This window comes from Panthera leo, chromosome B3 (assembly GCF_018350215.1).
Source record: "Panthera leo isolate Ple1 chromosome B3, P.leo_Ple1_pat1.1, whole genome shotgun sequence".
NCBI classification, from domain to species: domain Eukaryota; kingdom Metazoa; phylum Chordata; class Mammalia; order Carnivora; family Felidae; genus Panthera; species Panthera leo.
In genome coordinates, this window is record NC_056684.1 from 117,665,114 (window position 1) to 117,687,450 (window position 22,337).

General features: G+C 42.7%; 1 protein-coding gene across 1 annotated transcript in view; it reads right to left on the minus strand.

Annotated features, from left to right (window-relative positions):
• The window catches only part of ZFYVE1 (zinc finger FYVE-type containing 1), a 51,170-nt gene extending 43,503 nt beyond the window's left edge, over positions 1 to 7,667 (minus strand). Inside the window, exons 1-2 of the mRNA XM_042943693.1 lie at positions 7,415 to 7,667; positions 5,125 to 6,042 (exon numbers count right to left, since the gene is read on the minus strand). Coding sequence (XP_042799627.1) covers positions 5,125 to 5,607 — 483 coding nt within the window. The 5' untranslated portion in view covers positions 5,608 to 6,042; positions 7,415 to 7,667. The remainder of the gene's footprint in view (positions 1 to 5,124; positions 6,043 to 7,414) is intronic.
• Between the last annotated feature and the right edge of the window lie 14,670 nt (positions 7,668 to 22,337).

The window sequence follows — 22,337 nt, forward strand, 5'->3', positions numbered from 1 at the left end:
TTAATAATACACCTGAGCCATCTTTTATGTGTTTTACATGTGTGAACTCTGCTTTCCCCACTTAAATGGTAAGTCTGTGAGAGCATGGACCAAATCTTATTACCCATGCTTCCCTGGAACCTAGAAAGTACCTGGCACATAATATGCGCTTAATAAATGCGATGAATTAATGAATGCTTTTGGCTAACAGACGAAATGTACCTGTTTTTTTTTTTTTTTTTCAACGTTTTTAATTTATTTTTGGGACAGAGAGAGACAGAGCATGAACGGGGGAGGGGCAGAGAGAGAGGGAGACACAGAATCGGAAACAGGCTCCAGGCTCCGAGCCATCAGCCCAGAGCCTGACGCCGGGCTCGAACTCACGGACCGCGAGATCGTGACCTGGCTGAAGTCGGACGCTTAACCAACTGCACCACCCAGGCGCCCCGAAATGTACCCGTTTAAAAGCCAAAGATGAAGCCGTGCTTGAGACCAAAAGTCAGTCTCTCCTCAAATTTACCACTATAGTACACACCCAAATGACAAGGTAATGCTAGAATTCTCACTCCTACAAGGAACTTTTTCGTTTCGAAAAGGAAATGAATAATACTCAAAGCACAAGCAACAAAACTTAGGGGACTCCAGGCCATAGAATTTGAGGAAACCACACATAAGTTACAGCCTACAAGCTTCTAAAATAATTCCTATGTACTAAACTGAAAATGGCCAAAACCCACAAATGCCAGAAACATAAAATGAAAAACAAAGACGGGGCCTAACTCATAGAATCCTTACCACTGTGAGTAAACAGTTCTTCAATAACACTGTCTTACATTTATATCGGGCTTTGCTTTATTTGCTCCTCACGGCAGCCCTGAGGAATCGGTGAGCTGACGCTACTGGCCATATGAAGCTTCATCAGAAAGCTTCACTGACTTGGTCAGAAACAACAAGAGGGTCAGAGTTAGACCAAGGATTTTAGAGCCAGACGCTTGTGGTTTTGTGGTTTTGTTTTTTTTTTTAACATTTTATTTATTTTTGAGAGAGAGAGAGTGGGGGCGGGGGGGCGGGCAGGTAGAGAGAGAGAGAGGAAGACACAGAATCCGAAGCAGGCTCTAGGCTCTGAGCTGTCAGCACAGTCAGACGCGGGGCTCGAACCCACAAACCGTAAGATCATGACCTGAGCCGAAGTCGGACGCTTAACCAACGGAGCCACCCAGGCACCCCCAGACGCTTGTGTTCAAATCCTCTGCCACTTACTGTAACTCGATCCAGACAAGTTACTTCATCTCTCTGTGCTTCAGTGTCCTCACCTATAAAACCCAATGCTATAGATGAAATGTTTTGTGTCCCCCCCCCCCAAAATTCATGTTGAAATCTAACCCCTAACGTGATGGTATCGGGAGGTGAGGCCTTTGGGAAGTGATTAGGTCATGAAGCGGAGTCCGTATGAGTAAGATTAGTGCCCTTATTAAAGAGATTCTAGAACTCCCTTCTACCATCTGAGGACACAGGGAGAAGATAAGATGGCTGTCTATGAATCAGGAAGCAAGGCGTCACCAGACACCAAATCTGCTGCCAGCACCTTGATCTTGGACTTCCCAGACTGCAGAACTGCAAGAAATAAACTTCTGTTGCTTATACACTACCCAATGGTATGTAATATAATGATATATGGTATTTTATCACATAGAGCAGCCCAAACTGACTACAACTTCCTTCATAGGGTGTGGTAGGCTGAAATTGCAGCCCCTCCTCAAAGATATCCACATCCTAATCCCTGAAACCTGCGAATGGGTCCATTTATGTGGCAAAAGAACTTTGCGGATGTGACTGAATTAAAAACCTTGAGAGCAAGAAACGATGCTGGATTATCCAGGTGGGTCCAACATAATCAAAGTGTCTTTGTACAAGAAAGGCAAGAGGGCCACAGACCCAGAAGGAGATATGACAACAGAAGCAGAATGACAGAGAGAGGGATTGGAAGATGGCACATTGCTGTCTTTGAAGCCAGATGATGGGGCCATCCAAAGAATACAGGAAGCTTCCTGAAGCTAGAAAGACCAGGAAATACTCCCTAGAGTCCCACAAGAAACACAACTATACAGACCCATTTTAGGACTTCTGACCTCCAAACTATAAGAAAATACATTTGTGTTTTAAGCTACTAAATGTGTGGAAATTTGCTACAGCAGCAATAAGAAACTAATACATAGTTATAAACAGGATTAAATGAGCTCATGCGTGTAAAGTGCTAAGAACGGTTCCTAACAGCGATAGTAAGAGCTCTTTACATTTTAGCTCTTAGGAGTCAAGATCAGAACCCAGAGGACTGCACTGAAGTACTTCAGAGGCTAAAAAAAAATGAGGTTAGGAAATTTGGTAATATCTATCTAAATTTAAAAGGCACACATCATTTGACAAAGAGATTCTATTTCTAAAAAGATTCACAGGGATATTCAACACATCCTTGTTTGTAATTACTCAAATATCCACTAACAGGCTAAAATTATAGAAAATCCACTCAGCAACATAGTAGGCAGCCTTTAAATAATGAGCTTATAAAAGGTACTGATAAATCTACATGATGTATCCTCTAATTAAAAAAAAAAAAAAAGCTCAAGGACAGAATATTAGGAGAATATTGAGAATATTAGGTTCCATTTCTGTTTAAAAATAAAAAGGATACAGGGGCGCCTGGGTGGCTCAGTCAGATTTGAGCATCCAACTTCGGGTCAGGTCATGATCTCATAGTTCATGAGTTCGAGCCCCGCATTGGGCTCTGTGCTGACAGCTCAGAGCCTGGAGCCTGCTTCAGATTCTGTGTCTCCCTCTCTCTCTCTCTGCTCCTCCCCTACTCACACGCTGTCTCTCTCTCAAAAATAAAGATTAAAAAAAATTTTTAATAAAAATAAAAAGGATATATATATATGTGTTCATAAGTACATCTTAAAAACTTCTAAAAGGGCATGCATGTAGTTCCCTGTTCACGGTGGTTGTTCCAAGAAAAGAGACTAAGGGGATGGAACAGGAGGGGAAAACTCTTGCCATCACATGCCCTTTTATGTTATTTTAGGTTTTAACTAGGTATGTGCATGATACCCATTTTTAAGAAACTGAAGTTGAGTTGTGGCATCACCAACCTATCAGCAAGTATTTATGCACTGACAACGTGCCCACCATTGTACATGCTACAGGGCATAGGACACAGTCCTGCCCTCCAGGAGTTCACATTCTGGCTGAATTTATAATCTAGATTTGTATTAGACAATCATCCAATTGTTTTGGACATTCACCTAAGAAAACAGAACCACACATTCTCTCAAAGTATTTTTCCACTTGTGACTCAGAGAACAAATCACCACCTAAAAAGAATAAATTCTACGTCTAATCCATTAGTCCCAACCAGCGCTGCTTGTGCTTAAGAAACCGTTACTTCTTGGGAAGTGGTCAGTGTTTAAGAAGGAAGAAAAAGCAGGAGAAATCTTTACAAAAACACAATTACATACTTTATTACACACTGCAAGAAAAAAGATGGACAAGTTATCTCTGGGTAGTTGGATTTGTCTTCTTCATTACATTTTCCTAATTCTCTAATTCTTTACTAAGGAACATGTATCAAAGCCACAAAAAGAAAAACAAAATACACACCCTCCGCCCCTCAAAAAATATTCTTTTTTGGTGCCAACACAATAATGACGGTTACTGGTTCATCCCAAGTCTTCCTCTCATCTTAAAAAGCAACGGCAATCCAAAATATGACTTTCCAAAGGCTGAACTGGTGGCAAAACCAACAAGAATCATCCAAGTGTTCCATTTATAAAATATTTAGTCCAACTGTCACCCAATTAGAGCATAACCATAATGAAGACATTATTGCTAACAAGGGAGGCCGGATGGGATCTGGGTCACTCTTCCATAACTCCATTAGCTCCTCTCAGCCAATAAAGAAGTCTGTGTTAGCAAAGTATTTAGCTGACAATGGAATCATGATGTAATGCATTTCCATAATCTTACCAAGGAGCAAAAAGACAGAGCTGAAAAATGTTTAGTGGGTAACTGGAAAGTTGTCAAACAGCAACTCACGTAGGGTCTCCTCCAACCTGGTGACTTGAGGAGTCATCACTGCTCAAAGTATGGAGTCGATGTACCACAAATACCCCATGACGTTGACAGAAACAACGAACTGCTCCTGGGCACTATGTGCCAGGCCCTGTGATGAAGGCCCTTCCATTCCCATTCCTTAATCTCTTTGAATCTTCTCAACTACTACTGTGAAGTACAGAGGAAACTGAGGCACAAAGCTGAAACAACTCTCCATGGTTACACCGCCACTGAGTGGTGAAGCTCGGATGAACTCAAGCAGACTTCACTCAAAAGTATAGACTTCACAATGCCTCCACTGGAAAGTATAAACGTTATACCACCCTTCCCGAGTCACCCCTCACTGTGACCCGCCATCATTTGCCCAGCTTGCTCCCATCACACACTACCCTCCCCCCAACTTGGAGTGAAATCAAATATGCTCCAGTCCTTCTGTAATGGCAGGTGCCCTCATTGGCTTTTCCCGATCAGCCTATACGTGAAGAGGCCATCTGAACAGAATACTATCCTTATCAGAGGCCACTTTTTGAAGACCCGCCTCTCTAAATTGAGATAGCAAGCCTATGACTCACTGCCTCGCACTCCCAGGGAACCCGCTATGTCTCCTGCCCTGCACACACAGCCCCTCATCATTCACATTTATTCACAACTTGCCAAGTGCTCTCGTTCAGAAAGCTGATCTAACTAAGGTCTTCCCCATAATCGCCCTAATAACAATAACAGCTACCATATTCTGAGCATTTATTATGCAACAGGCTCAACAAACACGGTGCCATTACATCCTCACACCAGCCCAAAGCAGGCACTGTCTTCAATTTATAGACGACAAAACTAAGGCTAAGAGATAAAGTAATTCAGCCCAAGGTCACACAACCGGTAAGGAACTAATCTGACACCCTGTAATTTTAAGCTTTCAGGGGTCTCCCCCTTTAATGATTAAAAAGGTGAGCTCTTCTCGGAATTCCCTTTTGAGAGGCGCCTTCCAACAAGAGATCTGCCCCACGACCACATGAATCCCATGGGCCTCACCCACAGGCTTACCTGAATTTCTTCATTTTCATCTACTAGGAGGAAACTCACAACCTTCTCGGTCATCTTCTTCCTCCTGGTCTCCTCATCCAGCTCTTCTTCCTCCAGTAACCCCTGGACCTTAGCGACATGGTACACAGTAACGGGGTGTCTCCTTTTGTTACCCCCAGAATGAGTCCTCTTCTGGCACTCCAGGCACAAGTTGATTTTACAGGTCTGGCACCTCACGGCTGCCCTCTGCCTCACACCTGGTGAATGCCCATTGGGACCCTTGCAGGGGTCGCAGTAAGGGACATGGCCAGGTTTGAGTCTTATCCGCTCGTGGTTTCGCAGGCGCTCCTGCCGATGGAGCTCCTCCTCGCAGCGGAGACACTGCAGACTACAGCACTCATCACACTCAAAGACCGCCTCGTCAGCCCCACTGCAGGCATAACTTTCCTGGCACATCAGCCCCGGATTCAGGCCCTTGTCTGCCGGGCAAGTCTGGGCACTCATACTCGGATCGGTAAGGAAATCACCCACAACGTCACCGTCACTGGGCTTTCCCCAGCAGTGAAGACCAAGGCTTTGGGTCTGAACCCTGCACAGAACCTTCACAGCGTTCTGCACGCCTTAAAAACAAACAAACAAACAAACAAAAAACCTCTGGGGTCGTATCAGAATTCTTCACACGCTCACAGACGTTCCAGTTTTTAATCTTCTGCCTCCAAGATTCCTGTATCAGCAGCAACGTTGATTTGGTTTGATGGTGTTATCCGTCTGTAAAGTGCAAGCCTGGAAGGATCTCTTTGGGCTATCTGAAAGAGATCCGATGGGTTCACCGAGGTGGGCTCATCAGTCGGGCCTTGGCCACAGGGTTTTGGTATAGTGACAGAGTGGTCAGGAGCTTTGCAATATAATCCAACCTCAAGTCAATATTTCAGGGGATACCTAAATAGAGGAAGGAAAAGGATTTCACTAATCTAAAAACAGAAGTGCACCTTAAAAAAAAAAAAAAAGTGATCAAATAAGAGGCCAAAACTCCTGACAGAAATCCCATTCTTGCTTGTAATGCTTACACCGGCTCTTTCTGATCCTCGAAATTTCGTCTCAAAATCACAGGCAAGGCTCCCCCTTTGGAAAACAGCCACTACCCCTAGGCCCAGGGTATTTCAGAGACTTTGCCGCTTTAATTCACAGACTGAAATTCTCTGTTCGTCCAGTAGTTAATTAAATTCAGAATCAAAATCATTAAGCAAAAAGTCCTTGGAGGGACAACCCTTTGCAGTCCCCCAACCTGCAGCACACAATTGTGAGGTGGATAAAGAGGCCTGTAAAAAGCTAAAGAAATGATAATATAGACTTTGGCTCGGTCAGAGTCTTTGGCAGATCTAGTTAGGTTGTTTCAACTCTAGACAGATGTCTATTAAGGACTGTCAGCCTGGAAACAAAAGTCACCGTGTCATATTTAAAAACAATAAAATGCAATTATTATACTTCCTTTTGTCCCTTCTCTAACTGCAAAAAAAAAAGGGAGCAACAGGAGACAGAATTCCTCCTCTACGGCCCACTGCAAAGCCAGGCCTGCAGTGAGTTAAAACAAATAATTTCTCTCTTTGTCACTCAAAAACTAACTTAAAAATAACTTCAAAAAGGAAAAAGAAAAAGAAAGGATAACTGGGGCAGGGAAGAGGCTTTTGTCACTTCTACAATTACATTCTAAACCCCCCTTTAGCCTTGACCTCCATTCTAATGCACCAACGAAACGTAAAGCCCTCCTCACAAATACTCCACCCTGTAGTAATCAATCTATCAATCTTATTTTTGGATAAACAAGGAAGGAGAAGAGAGTGACTAGGAGACCTTATTTACACCCTAACCTCAGGCACGGCCAACCAGCCTCCACAACGGAAACGAAAATCAAAATCTGTCAGAGAAATTTAGAAAAATAGAAAATCAACCTTCGAAAGAACACCTCACCGCCGGACCAGCCGGCCAAGCAAACAATCTGCCCACTCGGGCCCCCACCTCGACACCTCTCTCGAGCCGGGGATTCCTCACCCTTCCTTCCTCCCGGGCAACACCACCACAACCCGAGGGGCAGGAGCAGAGTCTGAACAAAGAAGGTCCCCCAAAATCTCCCCTCCACGCTAGCAGAGGCCAGAGCCGAATCTATTGTTTATACCACCCCACCCCCACCCCAGCCGCACCCGCACACCCCCCCCACCCCCCGCCCCGGGGGCAGCCGGAGCTCCAGGACTATCGTTTGCCCGCCGCAGGGCCGTGCCCTTCCCTCCCCGCCGCGGCTGCCCGGGAACCCCACCACGGAGCAGCTCGGCAGCAGCGAGGCGGCGTCGGGGGACCGCGGTGCGCCGGCGGGGGCGGGGCTGTTCCTCAGGGCACCGGTGGATCCATCTTCATCTCCATCTCTGCCCCCCTCCTCCTTCGCTGCCTCCCGGGCTTCCTCCTCTCCTGTTGTCAGTTGGGATCAGCTGATCGGAGTGAACTTCTCCCAGCTCGGACTAACAGGAAGGCGTGAGCAGTGCAGCCCAGGGAGGGACGAACGGGAGGGGGTGGAGTCCGACTCCCGCGAGGGTGGGGAAGGGCGCGCACAGCTTCCTGGGAAGTGTAGTTCCGCGGACGTGAATCCTCCCCCACGTCCCGGAAGGGAAGGCTCTGAATGACTACAACTCCCAATACCAAACAGAGTGCTCTTGTGAGGAGGTGGTGAAGACAGGCCGTCGAGTATTTCGGGACTTGGAGTTCTTGCATCGACTGCGGTGTTCGAAGGTTTCAGCGCGTTGTTTTGGGTAGTGGCCGGAGAGGGAATGGCGCTAAATTAGATGACTGATGTAATGTGTTGTATAGTTGAGGCAAATAATTCGATTTCAAGTAACCGGCGTTGCACACCATTCCTTCAGAAATGTGGAAAAACAAGCAGTCTCGTCTTCCCTAATTTCACCTTGCACAAATTAGGAGAAGACCAGAAAGAATTGATAAAAGAATATAAGTACTCTTGGAATTTTGTTTTCCCTTATGAGTATTCTTCAAGCCAAATATTATTTATTTTCCTTACCTTTCACTTTTTTGACGTTTTCTTACATAGTTTTAGAGCTTCTGGATTTGAAATCATCCTTAAGCTAGACGGGGTACATTTTCAGACAAGCTTGTGGGCTACGGTGCAGGCTAATGGTTAACACTGTTATCGGGCTTTTTTATAGAAAGCCATATATTTGTTCAGTGCTTTCACTTTGGGGTTTGTTTGTTTCCTTTTTTTTTTTTTTAAATCTCCATTTGTTTCTTGGAACAGCACTGAAAGAAAGCATGATATGATGAAATGAGCACTGGTCTGAGATAGGAAGACTGAGCGCTTGTTCTAGAAAGCTAATGGGTAAGTCACTCAACCTCTCCATGAAATGAAGGAATTGCACTGGATCAATTCTGAAGACTTTGCCAATTCTAACATTCTATGATTCTACCTTGATAATTGTTAACCCAGTAGAGAAAACTAAGATTAAGTGACTTGCCAAGTTACACAGCAAATGATTGACAAAGCTGGGACAAGAATCCATCTCCTGACTTAGTCACATACTCTTAGGTTTAAGGGACATAATTAGACCAATAGTAAAAACAAATCTGCATTATAATGAGTGAGCCACATAGGAGGGTTATATTGATAAAAATTATGTTTTCAAGACTGGGCAGATAGCCAATAGTTGGAAAAACTGCACAACATGACAGAATTTTTTTCCTATGTTTTATCACAAACCAGGATATTAAGAACTAAGCTATCTATAGCACTTTAAAACGTCACAAAGTTTCAAAGTGGGAAGAGGAAAAGAAGGGTTTTAGTAAGTTAAGAGAATAGGTCTTGGGGCGCCTGGGTGGCTTGGTCGGTTAAGCGTCCGACTTCGGCTCAGGTCATGATCTCACGGTCCGTGAGTTCGAGCCCCGCGTCGGGCTCTGTGCTGACAGCTCAGAGCCTGGAGCCTGCTTCCGATTCTGTGTCTCCCTCTCTCTCTGACCCTCCCCCATTCGTGCTCTGTCTCTCTCTGTCTCAAAAATAAATAAACGTTAAAAAAATTAAAAAAAAAAAAAAAAAAAAAAAAGAGAATAGGTCTTGAGCTAGGCTCTTAAAAATTCCCTAGAGGGTTTTGTTCCTAAGACTGATATTGTAATTTTTTCTAAGCTTAATATGTTGTTTTATATTCCTAATTATAAAATGAGGATGGGGTACCTGGGTGGCTCAGTCGGTTGAGCTTCTGACTTCAACTCAGGTCATGAACTCACTCTTCGTGGGTTCAAGCCCCACATCGGGTTCACTGCTGTCACCCTGTCCGTGCAGAGCCCGCTTCCAATCCTATGTCCCCCTCTCTCTACCCCTCACCCACTTATGCTCTCCCCAAAATAAATATATAATAATAATAAATAATAAAATGAAGATATATCCTGGGAACAAAATGGTAGCTAATCCCTTTTGAATCCAAGGATACCTATTTTAAAGTTTATGTATTTATTTATTTATTTTTGAGGGGGGGGGGCATGAGTGTGATTGTGGGGGCTGGTGGGGGGCACAGAGAGAGAGGGAGAGAGAGGATCCGCAGCAGGCTCTGTGATGTGGGGCTCCAGCCAAAAATCAAGAGTCGGCCACTTAACCCACTGAGCTACCCAGGTGCCCCTAAAGTTCATTTTTTTGAAGTTGTAATAAGCACCCCTAAACCTGTGGAAAATGGTTGCCTCCAAGGAGTAAGTGAGGTAAAATGGAAGACTTTACTTAAACATATTTGAGGGCAGCTGGGTGGTTCAGTCTGCCAAGCGTCCAACTTCAGCTCAGGTCATGATCTCACGGTCTGTGAGTTCGAGCCCCACATCAGACTCTCGGCTATCGGCACAGAACCTGCTTCAGATCTTCTGTCTTCCTCTCTCTCTACTCCTTCCTGCCCCCCTCTCTCTCAAATAAAAGTAAAAAATAAATAAATAAATAAATAAAACACATTTGTACTTTTTTGGGAAGATTTAATTTTTTTTTATTTTTTTTTTAGATGTTTATTTTTGAGACAGAGAGACAGAGCATGAGCGGGGAAGGTGCAGAGAGAGGGAGACACAGAATCTGAAGCAGGCCCCAGGCTCGGAGCTGTCAGCACAGAGCCCGACGCAGGGCTCAAACTCATGAGATATGAGATCATGACCTGAGCTGAAATCTGACACCCAACCAACTGAGCCACCCAGGCGCCCCCAAATTTTAAGTAATCTCTACAACCAACGTGGGGCTTGAACCCACAACCTGGAGATCAAGAGTCACATGCTCCATCTACTGAGCCAGCCAGTGCCCCAAAACAAATTTGTACTCTTGAGGTTTTTACTATGTAAGTGCAATATGTCAATACTACTACTACTAATAATAAGGTAGTTTATTTTTATTTAACAGATAATTGAAATTATCAGACCTGTTTCTGTTGTTTTTGTTCATTCTCATTCTTTGTGTGCTTATTTTTTACTATGAGCCGCATTCTACTTGGAAAATTATTTGTGGGAATTCTTTGAGGCCTAGGATAAAGTTTCATTCCTCCAGAGAGGATTTCCTTTTGCTTCTGCCAGGAAGGACCACTTTTTTTTTTTTTTAATGTTTATTTTTTTACTTGAGAAAGAGAGAGGGAGGGAGGGGCAGAGAGAGAGGAAGACAGCAAATCCCAAGCAGGCTTGGCGCTGTGGGCACAAGACCCCATCTGGGGGTTCAAATTCATGAAGCGTAAGGTCGTGACCTGATCTGAGATCAAGAGTCGGATGCTTAACCAACTGAGCCACCCAGGCGCCTCTAGGAGGGACCACTATAAGTTGTAGTCACTGCTTAAGAGTTTTTTAAAATTTTTTTTTGTTTATTTTTGAGAGAGAGAGAGAGAGAGTGAGAGTGAGGGGGGGAGAGGCAGAGAGAGAGGGAGGGAGACACAAAATCCGAAGCAGGATCCAGGCTCTGACCTGTCAACACAGAGCCCAACTGACGCAAGGCTCGAACTCATGAACTGCGAGATCATGACTTGAATCAGAGTTGGACACTTAACTGACTGAGCTACCCAGGCTCCATTGTTTGGGATTTTTTTAAACCACCAGGAAATGTGTATTGGGAGGGCTCTCTTATGGGTCCAGTGCCCCCTCTAACTCCCCTCAATCTCCTCCTTCCAAGACAACATTCTTTCCAGTCTGTTGAGTGGGGGTCTATTTATTTACAATTTACCCTTATGCTGAAAGTATAGTCCCTTGAGGCCCCAGCTTTAGACCTCCCACTCCCACCCTGGGCTTTGTCTTCTGTCCCAAAGGCCTAGAAAAGCCAAGCTTAAGTGCCAATTAAGGAACATGCCCCAGGGTAAAAGTGACATCATTGCTCTACTTACTCTGTAGATACTGCCTTCACCTAGATTTTAGTCTTTATAATTAACGTATCTTCTTGTTGACTCTTCAATATTTTACCAACATTTTTTGTTGTTTTCAGCAGGGTGAACTCTTTGCCATATTCTGAGCCATATTACAAAAAAAAAAAAAAAAACAATCAAGCTAGTGGTTAGCTCAGAGAGGGAACTGATATGATCAGGGCATATGGGCTTCTGGGTGTTGGCAACTTTCAGCTCTTAACCTGGGTGGTGGCTGCACCAATCTTCACTTGATAAACTTGCTTTAGATAATGGATCTTCTGCATTCTTTTTTTTTTTTTTTTAATGCTTATTTATTTTTGAGAGAGGGATGGAGAGGGGCAGAGAGAGAGAGGGAGACAGAGGATCCAAGTGGGTTCTGCACTCACAGTAGAGACTACGACATGGGGCTCAAACTCACAAACTGTGAGATCATGACCTGAGCTGAAGTCGGATGTTTAAACCACTGAGCCACCTACGCGCCCTGTGTCTTTTGCATTCTTCCGTCTGTATATCTTTCTCGCTCCATAAAAGATAAAAAAATTTAATTTTAATTAGGAAAAAAGTAAAGTAAAAGGTAACATAAAAGTAAATTCTACAAGGTAAACAAACCAAGCCCTTGGACTTAATAGAATCATTTCCCGAAGTCATTCAACATAACATTTTAGGGGTGCCTGGGTGGTTCAGTCGGTTGAGCTTCCAACTTGGCTCAAGCTGTGATCTCATGGTTCATGAGTTTGAGCCCTGCATCAGGCTCACTGCTGTCAGCACAGAGCCTGCTTTGGCTCCTCTGCCCCTCCCCTGCTCATGCCCCCTCTCAAAAATAAAACAAACATTAAAAAAATAATAATAACATTTTAAAGATCTCAACAAGGGGCACCTAGCTGCTGGCTCAGTTGGTAGAGCATGTGACTCGTTCTTGGGGTTGTGAGTCCAAGCCCCACATTGGGGATAGAGATTACAGTAAAAAAAAAAAAAATCTTAATAATATTTAACTACAATTTCAGGAAATACAAAACAAGTAGAAGACAAATTTCCAGGCTTGTGCCCTTAAAGGGAGACCTTAATATAAACAGACACACACACAATTGATCTTTAGCTATTAAAATATACATTTCTGGGGTGCCTGGGTGATTCAGTAGATTAAGTGTCTGACTCTTGGTTTCAGCTCAGGTCATTATCACACAGTTTGTGAGTTCGAGCCCCACATTGGGGTCTGTGCTAGCAGCTCAGATCCTGCTTGGGATTGTCTCTCTCTCTGCCTCTCCTGTGCATTCTCTCTCTCTCTCTCTCTCTCTCTCTCTCTCTCTCTCTCTCAAATAAATAAACCTTAAAAAATAAAATAAAATACACATTTCTAAGTGGCTACATCAAGATATTCAATGTGGAATAGGAAAAGTGTATTTCCCAGATAGTGCTGAGAGATGACATTCATTTCCTCGGTAAATTTGCCAGAGCCCAAAATCCAACCTTCAGCCTTATATATACAGAATTTTTATTTTATCACCCACCAAGAGTGAATCAGTCTCTCTCTAGGATAAATACACACTAAACAATCTTACCAGATTGAGAATGCCAATCCAATCGTTCACGATGAAATATTGTTGTCACTCAGGCCGTAATGCTCAAACCTCACACAGCACATTTGTTGGAGAAGCCTGCTGAAAAGGTGCTTGGGGAGTATGGAATCAGAACAAAAGAAAAATAGTCAGAGTCATTGAATATTTATGACAAAAAGCTAACGTGTACAGACCTCTTATTAGAGACAGTCTTGCCCAGGGAACCAGAGACTAAATTCTAAAGTTTCCTTTCTCTTTGACATTATGTGGTTACCCACCAAGACAGAACTCAGAAAGTCACTCTGTATGTAAGAAGAAAGCTAGTTGATTGAATAGCTGTTAGGTATCTTAGACTTGCTGCGAAGTTTGGAACATCAGGCTCAAAAACTGGTCAGGGACAAGGGAAGCAGTTAGCAAGAATTACAACCAAGTTCTCACCCTGTGAGGCCAGGGGATGATGCCATCATTGTCATTGTCTCCACTGAATACCTCTTCCAACTCACTCTCTGTGGTACTGCCCCCACTGCACTCTCAATGACAGCAACAGTGATAAGCAGAATAAAGTTAAAGATGTCCACATCCTAATCCTTGTAACCTGTAGATACGTTACATCATATGGCGAAAGGGACTTTGCACATGTGACTGAAGTTAAGGATCTTGATATGGGAAGAGTATCTTGGGTTATGCGGGTGGGCCTGATCTAATCACAGAGCAGACAACCTTTCCCAGCTGTCTGTCCTAGACAGACATGATGACAGAAACAGAGTTACTGGCTTTGAAGATGGAGAAAGGGAACCAAGAGCAAGGAACCCTGGCGGGGGAGGAGCAGGGGCAGCGGCTAGAGGCTGGAAAGCTCAAGGAAACAGCTTAGTTCCTACAGACTCAGGAAGGAACACAGCCTTGCCAACGCCTTGGTTTTACTCCAGTAAACTTATATCCAACTTCTGATAAACTATAGAACCGTAGGGGCAGCTCTTCCTGTCCACGGGTCCTGTCCCCTTGCTTTAAAACACCTTTTAAAAAATGTATAAGATAATACTCTCTGTCTCAAGAATAAATAAAACGTTAAAAAAATTAAAAAAAAAAAAAAAAGGGGGGGGGGGCGCCTGGGTGGCTCAGTCGGTTAAACAGCCGACTTCGGTTCAGGTCATGATCTCGCGGTCCGTGAGTTCGAGCCCCGCGTCGGGCTCTGTGCTGACTGCTCAGAGCCTGGAGCCTGTTTCAGATTCTGTGTCTCCCTCTCGCTGACCCTCCCCTGTTCATGCTCTGTCTCTCTCTGTCTCAAAAATAAATAAAATGTTTAAAAAAAATAAAAAAAAATGTATAAGATAATAAATCTGTGTTGTTTTAAGCCAGTGTGGTAATTTGTGCACTTGTATTCAGACTCTCTCTCAAAATTCAAAATCCTAGGCAGAAAAATCTAATGTCTCGCATAGATCACATACCTATGCCCTGGATATAAGCAAAGTGGAAAGAGGGAGGATTTTTCTCTTGAATTCCAGAATAAGAGGCATGACATGGTGAAGGATTACCCACAAATACAAAGGGAGGTTAGCTGTTGGACCATAAAATAACAAATTAGTGGCCATCCTGGATTTTGCCAAGAGCACCTTGCTTTATCTATACCTAAATGGTTAAGTTTACTCCACTTCTGTTTTTCTTATATATGATAATATATTTCACCAGGTTATATTTATGTCCTGCCAACATATGATCTGCATCTTTCTTCCATTAGTTAAGACAGAAGTCACAAATCGAACTGCCTTAATCAATAAAAGTACCGGGGCTCACGGTACTCAACAATCTGGGCAATTACACTTGCAGCAAACGCCCAATCTAGGAATCAAATAATACGCTTAGGACCTTGTTTCCCTCTCCACTTCTCAGCTTTGGACACGCACTCAGCCAATTTTTGACAAAGGTGCAAAAGTAATTCAACACAGGAAGGATACTAGAGGAAGGATGGTGCTGGAACAATTGGACAAGAAGCAGGCAAAGAATTAACTTCAACTTCAACCTCATATGTAATTACACAAAAAATTAATTCAAAACTGGAAGGGTATGCAACCCTTTTTTATTTTTTTTTAATGCAACTCTTGACTCCAGGGTTGTAAATTAGGTGTAGAGGGTGTAGAGATTATTTAAAGATAAACCTTTAAAAAATTATTTCGGAGTACTGATGCATAGGGGCACTCGTACCCCAATGTTTATAGCAGCACTCTCAACAATAGCCAAATTATGGAAAGAGCCTAAATGTCCATCAACTGATGAATGGATAAAGAAATTGTGGTTTATATACACAATGGAATACTACGTGGCAATGAGAAAAAATGAAATATGGCCTTTTGTAGCAACGTGGATGGAACTGGAGAGTGTGATGCTAAGTGAAATAAGCCATACAGAGAAAGACAGATACCATATGGTTTCACTCTTATGTGGATCCTGAGAAACGTAACAGAAACCCATGGGGGAGGGGAAGGAAAAAAAAAAAAAAAAAAAGAGGTTAGAGTGGGAGAGAGCCAAAGCATAAGAGACTGTTAAAAACTGAGAACAAACTGAGGGTTGATGGGGGGTGGGAGGGAGGGCAGGGTGGGTGATGGGTATTGAGGAGGGCACCTTTTGGGATGAGCACTCGGTGTTGTATGGAAACCAATTTGACAGTAAATTTCATATATTAAAAAAAATAATAAATAAATAAATAAATAAAAATAAAAATAAAAAAATTATTTCAAAACTGATTATATATATTTTTTAATGTTTATTTATTTGGGGGAGACAAAGAGACAGAGTGGGGGAGGGGCAGAGAGAGAGAGGGAAACAGAATCAGAAGCAGGCTCCAGGCTCTGAGCTATCAGCACAGAGCCTGACACGGGGTTTGAACTCAAGAACTGTGAGATGATCATGACCTGAGCTGAAGTCGGACGCTTAACTGACTGAGCCACCCAGGCGCCCCCAAAATGATCATAGATTTAAATGTAAGAGGCAAAACTACTTTTAGAAGGAAACATGAGAAAATCCAGGACCAAGCTGGGTGAAGAGTTCTTAGGCATGATACCAAAAACACAAATCATAAAAGAGAAAACTGATATAAAAGAAAAAGACCTCAACCATGCCCTAACTAACTTGGATGCAAATTATAAAAATAAATAAATAAATTATATCAAAGAAAAAAAAAGAAAAAGACATCATCATATGAAAGCTTTTTCTTTGTGAAAAGGCCCTTGGTAACCATACCCTGAGGTGAGAAAATAAACCAAAAATACAGCCCAAAGTTGTATTCAACACAGGATTTCAGGCAGTATTCAAACATTACCCATTATTTTTACTACTAAGGCTAAAACAATTATGTCATTTGGAACTACAGAATGATTAACTTTATTGAAGCTCTTTAGCAGGTAGAGAAGGCAAAATAGATACCTTTTAAAGTATCTTCTCAGTGGATAATTACTTTCTCTTTCTCTGAAAACTGCCACATTGACTCACAGAGATGGGTCCCAATCAATAACATTTGTATTCTATCAGCCTAATCCCTAGCTGTGCCAATCAGACCCTCTGCTCCAGGGAATTTGGAATTGACGCCCAAAAACAATGAACAGGGTGGACATTTGCTACTGAGAGTGTACCCTAAATGTAATATCTTCCCTATGTTTGGAGATATACCTACCGTATAAGTGTGGATGAGACATTTGTTCAACCAGTGGGCTGACCAAGGACCGTAAGTCTGGAGCAATGGCAAAAAATAAGTAAAAAAGGAACAGTTTGGAATTCAGAATGAAACTTCTATTTTTTTTAATTTTTTTCTAATGTTTATGAATTTTTGAGAGAGGAGACGGAGAGACATGACACGAGCAGGGGAGGGGCAGAGAGAGGGAGACACAGAATCGGAAACAGTCTCTAGGCTCTGAACTGTCAGCACAGACTTCTATTTTTAAGAGTATGCCTGACTTGATGTTCTAAAAATGCTTATGTAGAAGAATATTCAGATGTTGGATAAATTACGCAAATATACATTTACATGCATTACTAGGGTGCCTGGGTAGCTCAGTTAGTTGAGTGGCTGACTCAATTTCAGCTCAGGTCATGATCCCAGGGTCATGGGATCAAGCCCTGCATTGAGCTTCATGCTGAGGGTGAAACCTGCTTGAGATTCTCTCTCCTCTCTCTCTCTCTCTCTCTCTCTCTCTCTCTCTCTCTCTCTTTCACTTTGCCCCTCTCCCCTGCTCATGGTCTCTCTCTAAAAAAATAAAATAAATCTTAAAAAAAAAAAAAAAAAAAGGAAAGTATAAAATCCCAAAGTAGTAAGTTTGTGGGGAAGCCTCAGGAGCCTATCCTAGAGTCATGATAATTAATAATTACGTAGGAGAATAGGAAAATAACTCTTGGGCAATAAAAGAGAGCCCTTGAAGAACAGAGCTTAGAGCCTCAACAGGCTGAGTGAAAGGATGAGCTAGAAAAAAATTTGCCTGCGGGAAAAGGAATCAAAAGAGAAACCTGTCTTACTGTTGGTGACTCCAGGTAGACTATACTAGAATAATGATAATGCTACTGCTAATAATAGTGATAATGATAGTCTTTACCGAGAATTTGTAAACATCGTTTTACCCTCATGAAGGTCTGAGTTTGAAATGAAGTGATCCCAAGCTGGTAGTGCCCAGTGGCACATAGCAAGTATAAATGAAAACCCGCTCTGGAAGAATCTTCAACCTAGGCTCCTTGGTTTTGTCCCAGATAAATCTAGGCTAACTATGAACTCAAAAACAAGCCCCCATGAATAAGTCTGCAAAAAGCGAGGTATTTTTACCTCTGAGATTCCCAGCTATTATAATTATCAAATATATTGATTATATAGAGAAAAATATTGAATCACTTGATAAAACTAGCAAGAAATCATAAAAAAAATAATGAGGCAGAATTTCTAAGGAGAAAATACAAAACTGATCTTAAAAAGTCAATGGGGGGGGGCGCCTGGGTGGCGCAGTCGGTTAAGTGTCTGACTTCAACTCAGATCATGATCTCACGGTCCGTGGGTTCGAGCCCCACGTCGGGCTCTGTGCTGACAGCTCGGAGCCTGGAGCCTGTTTCAGATTCTGTGTCTCCCTCTCTCTCTGCCCCTCTTCAGCTCTCTCTCTCTCTCTCTCTCTCTCTCTCTCTCAAAAATAAATAAACTTAAAAAAAAAAGTCAATGGACTTCTTTTTGGCCATGATGGAATAATGGGAACCATATTTACCCTCCCACTTTTAGCAGCTAGGGAACTAGACAAGGTATATGAAATAATGATTTTGAGACAAAAGACATTAATTTCCGCCAAAAAAAAGAACAAGTGAGGTGAGCCATACAATTGCTAATTGCCCCAGTGTTACAACCTGGAGAGAATTTCCAGGTGCAGTGCAGGGAGGGAGAACCCAAGCTGATCTTAGCAATTTCACCTAGTTAAAGAGACAGAGTTCAGAGGAAGGTGAGGTGAGAGGAACTAGAATTTTAGGGCGAAATACAAAGAAAAAGAGAATTTCAGGGAGAACTCAGGAGGCGTATAGATCCATTAAGAGGAATTTTAATTTATAACCATCCCAGAAAGACAATTCCATCCCCAGATGACTTTTTTTTAATCATTTTTTTAATGTTTATCTATTTTTGAGAGGCAGACAGAGTGCGAATGGGGGAGGGACAGAGCGAGAGGGAAACACAGAATCCTAAACAGGCTCCAGGCTCCGAGCTGTCTTCACAGAGCCCGATGCCTGGCTGGAAGTCACGACCATGAGATAATGACCCAAGCTGAAGTCACACTTAGCCAACTGAGCCATCCAGGCACCCCCTCCCCCCAATCCCAGATGACTTTACTGGTGAATTCTATTAAACACTTATGGGGGCACCTGGATGGCTCAGTTGGTTGAGCATCCAGCTCTTAATTTCCAGATGGGGTCATGATCCCAGGGTCATGGGATCAGCCTCATTGGAATCTGTGCTGAGCATGGAGCCTGCTTGGGATTCTCTCTATCTCCCTCTCTGCTCCTCTACCCCATTTGTGCTCTCTTTCTCTTTCTCTCTCTCTAAACAAAACAAAACAAAACACTTACGGAAGAAATAATATAATTCTACACAAATTCTTCCAAAAAAACATAAAGGGAAGGAACACTTTCCAACTTATTTTATTTTATTGAGGTATAATCAGCATATAACATTTTATGTATGTCAGGTGTTTGTATACATTGTGAAATGAGCACCACAATAAGTCTAGTTAACATCCATCACCATCCGAAATTACAAAACTTCTTTTCTGGTGATGAGAAATTTTAAGATTTACTCTTAGTGACTTTCAAATAGGCCCGCAAACTCACACCCTTAAGATCAAGACCTAAGCTAAGACCAAGAGTCTGAGGCTTGGGGCTCCTGGGTGGCTCAGTCGGTTAAGCGGCCGACTTCGGCTCAGGTCATGATCTCGCGGTCAGTGAGTTCAAGCCCCGCGTCGGGCTCTGTGCTGACAGCTCAGAGCCTGGAGCCTGTTTCAGATTCTGTGTCTCCCTCTCTCTCACCCTCCCCTGTTCATGCTCTGTCTCTCTCTGTCTCAAAAATAAATAAATGTTAAAAAAAATTAAAAAAAAAAAAAAGAGTCTGAGGCTTAACCGACTGAGCTACCCAGACTCCCCTATAACCGGAAGTTTGTACCTTTTGACTTCCCTCACCCATTTTACACACACCACCCTACCCTTAGGCAACCACCAGTCTTTTCTCTGTATCTATCAGTTTTGTTTGTTTTAGATTCCACATAAAAGTGCAATCATACAGTAATTTTATTTCACTTAAAATAATGCCCTCCAGGTCCATCGGTATTGTTGCAAATGGCAAGATTTCATTCTGTTTTATGAGTGAATAATACTCCATTGTGTATATATACCGCACTTTATCCATCCCAAGCAGGCTCCTTACTGTCAGCACATAGGCTGATGTGGGGCTCGAACCCACTAATCATGAGATCATGACCTGAGCAGAAACCAAGAGTCCGACACTTAACCACCCAGGCACCCCTCGAGTTAGTTTTTTTTTTTTTTCCTTCATTTTTTTCAGATAATTCCACAGAAGATGGATCATATGGTAGTTTTATTTTTAATTTTAGGGGGAACCTCCATACTGTTTTCCACAGTGACTGCACCAATTTACATTCCCAACCATCAGTGCCCAAGGGCTCTCTTTTTTCCACATCCTCACGACCACTTGTTATATCTTGTCTTTTTAATAATAGCCTTTCTGACAGGGGTGAGATGATATCTCTTTGAAGTTTTGATTTGCATTTCCCTAATTATTAGTATTGTTGAGCGCCTTTTTTATGTACCTCTCGGCCAACTGTATGAAAATAATATTCTATTTTGCTATTGAGTTGTAGGAGTTCTTTACATATTTTGGAATTAACCCCTTATCAAATATATGATTTGCAAATATTTTCTCGCATTCGGTAGGTTGCCCTTTCATTTTGTTGATGGTTTCCTTTGCTGTGCAGAAACTTTTGAGTTTGATGGAGTCCCACTTGTTTACTTTTGCTTTTGTTAATTTTTCTTTTGGCGTCAAGCCCCCCAAAATTGACTAAGACCAATGTCAAGCTTACCACCTATATTTTCTCCTAGGAGTTTTATGGTTTCAGGAGAAAAACATTGCATTTACAATAGCATCAAAAAGAATAAACTACTTAGGAATAAAGTTAACCAAGGAGGTGCAAGACTTGTATGCTGAAAACTACAAAACATTACTAAAAGAAATTTGAAAAGACAGGGAAGCCTGGGTGGGTGGCTCAGTTAGTTGGGTGTCTGACTCTTGATTTCAGCTCAGGTCATGATCTCATGGTTTGTGGGATCAAGCCCCAGTCCCACATAGAGCTCCACGCTGGCAGCTGACATCATGGAGCATGCTTGAGATTCTCTTTCTCCCTCTCTCTCTGCCTCTCCCCTGCTCGTGTTCTCTCTCTCTCTCTCTCTCTCTCTCTCTTGCTCTCTCTCTCAAAATAAGTAAATAAACTTTAAAAAGAAGAGTTAAAAAAAAGAAATATAGGGGCGCCTGGGTGGCACAGTCGGTTAAGCGTCCGACTTCAGCCAGGTCACGATCTCGCGGTTTGTGAGTTCGAGCCCCGCGTCGGGCTCTGGGCTGATGGCTCGGAGCCTGGAGCCTGTTTCCGATTCTGTGTCTCCCTCTCTCTCTGCCCCTCCCCCATTCATGCTCTGTCTCTCTCTATCCCAAAAATAAATAAATAAAAAAAAAAAAACGTTGAAAAAAGAAAAAAAAAAAAGAAATATAGAACGACAAATGGGGGCACTTGGGTGTCTCAGTTGGTTGAATGTCTGACTTTTGATTTTGGCTCAGGTCATGATCTCACGGTTCATGGGTTCAAGCCCCTAGTTGGGCTCAGCACTGGGCATGGAGCCTGCCTAAGATTCTCTCTCTCCCTCTCCTTCTGCCCCTCCCCTCTCTGCATGCCTGTGTGCACACTCTTTCTAATAATAAATAAATAAATAAATAAATAAACAAACAAATAAAAATCTTAAATCTCTCTCTCGAAAAAATCTTAAAAGAAAGAAATGTAGATCAATGGAATAGAATTGGGAGTCCATAATGAATGCATCCATTTTTGTCAGTTGATTTTTTAAAAATGTTTATTTATTTTTGAGAGAGAGAGAGAGAGAGAACAAGCAGGGAGGGGCAGAGAGAGAATCCCAAGAATCCCAAGAGAATAGACCCCATGAACCGTGAGATCATGACCTCTTGAGTCAAAATCAAGAGTCTGATGCTTGGGGCGCCTGGGTGGCGCAGTCGGTTGAGCGTCCGACTTCAGCCAGGTCATGATCTCGTGGTCCGTGAATTCGAGCCCCGCGTCGGGCTCTGGGCTGATGGCTCGGAGCCTGGAGCCTGTTTCCGATTCTGTGTCTCCCTCTCTCTCTGCCCCTCCCCCGTTCATGCTCTGTCTCTCTCTGTCCCAAAAATAAATTAAAAAAAAAAAAAAAAAAAAAAAAACGTTGAAAAAAAAGAGTCTGATGCTTAACTAACTGAACCACCCAGGCACCCCTGATTTTTGACAAGAGTTCCAAACTGTCCAAAGAAGGAAAGAATAGTCTTTTCAACAATTGGTGCAGAGATAACTGGATATCCATGCAAAAAAATTGAATTTGGATCCCTATATCACAATACAAAATCAACTCAAATTAATCCAAGACCTAAAGAAGTTAAAAGTATAAAACTTTTAGAAAAAGTATAGGTATAAGTCCTCATGACCCGGTGATAAGATCTGAGTATTTGTAACCC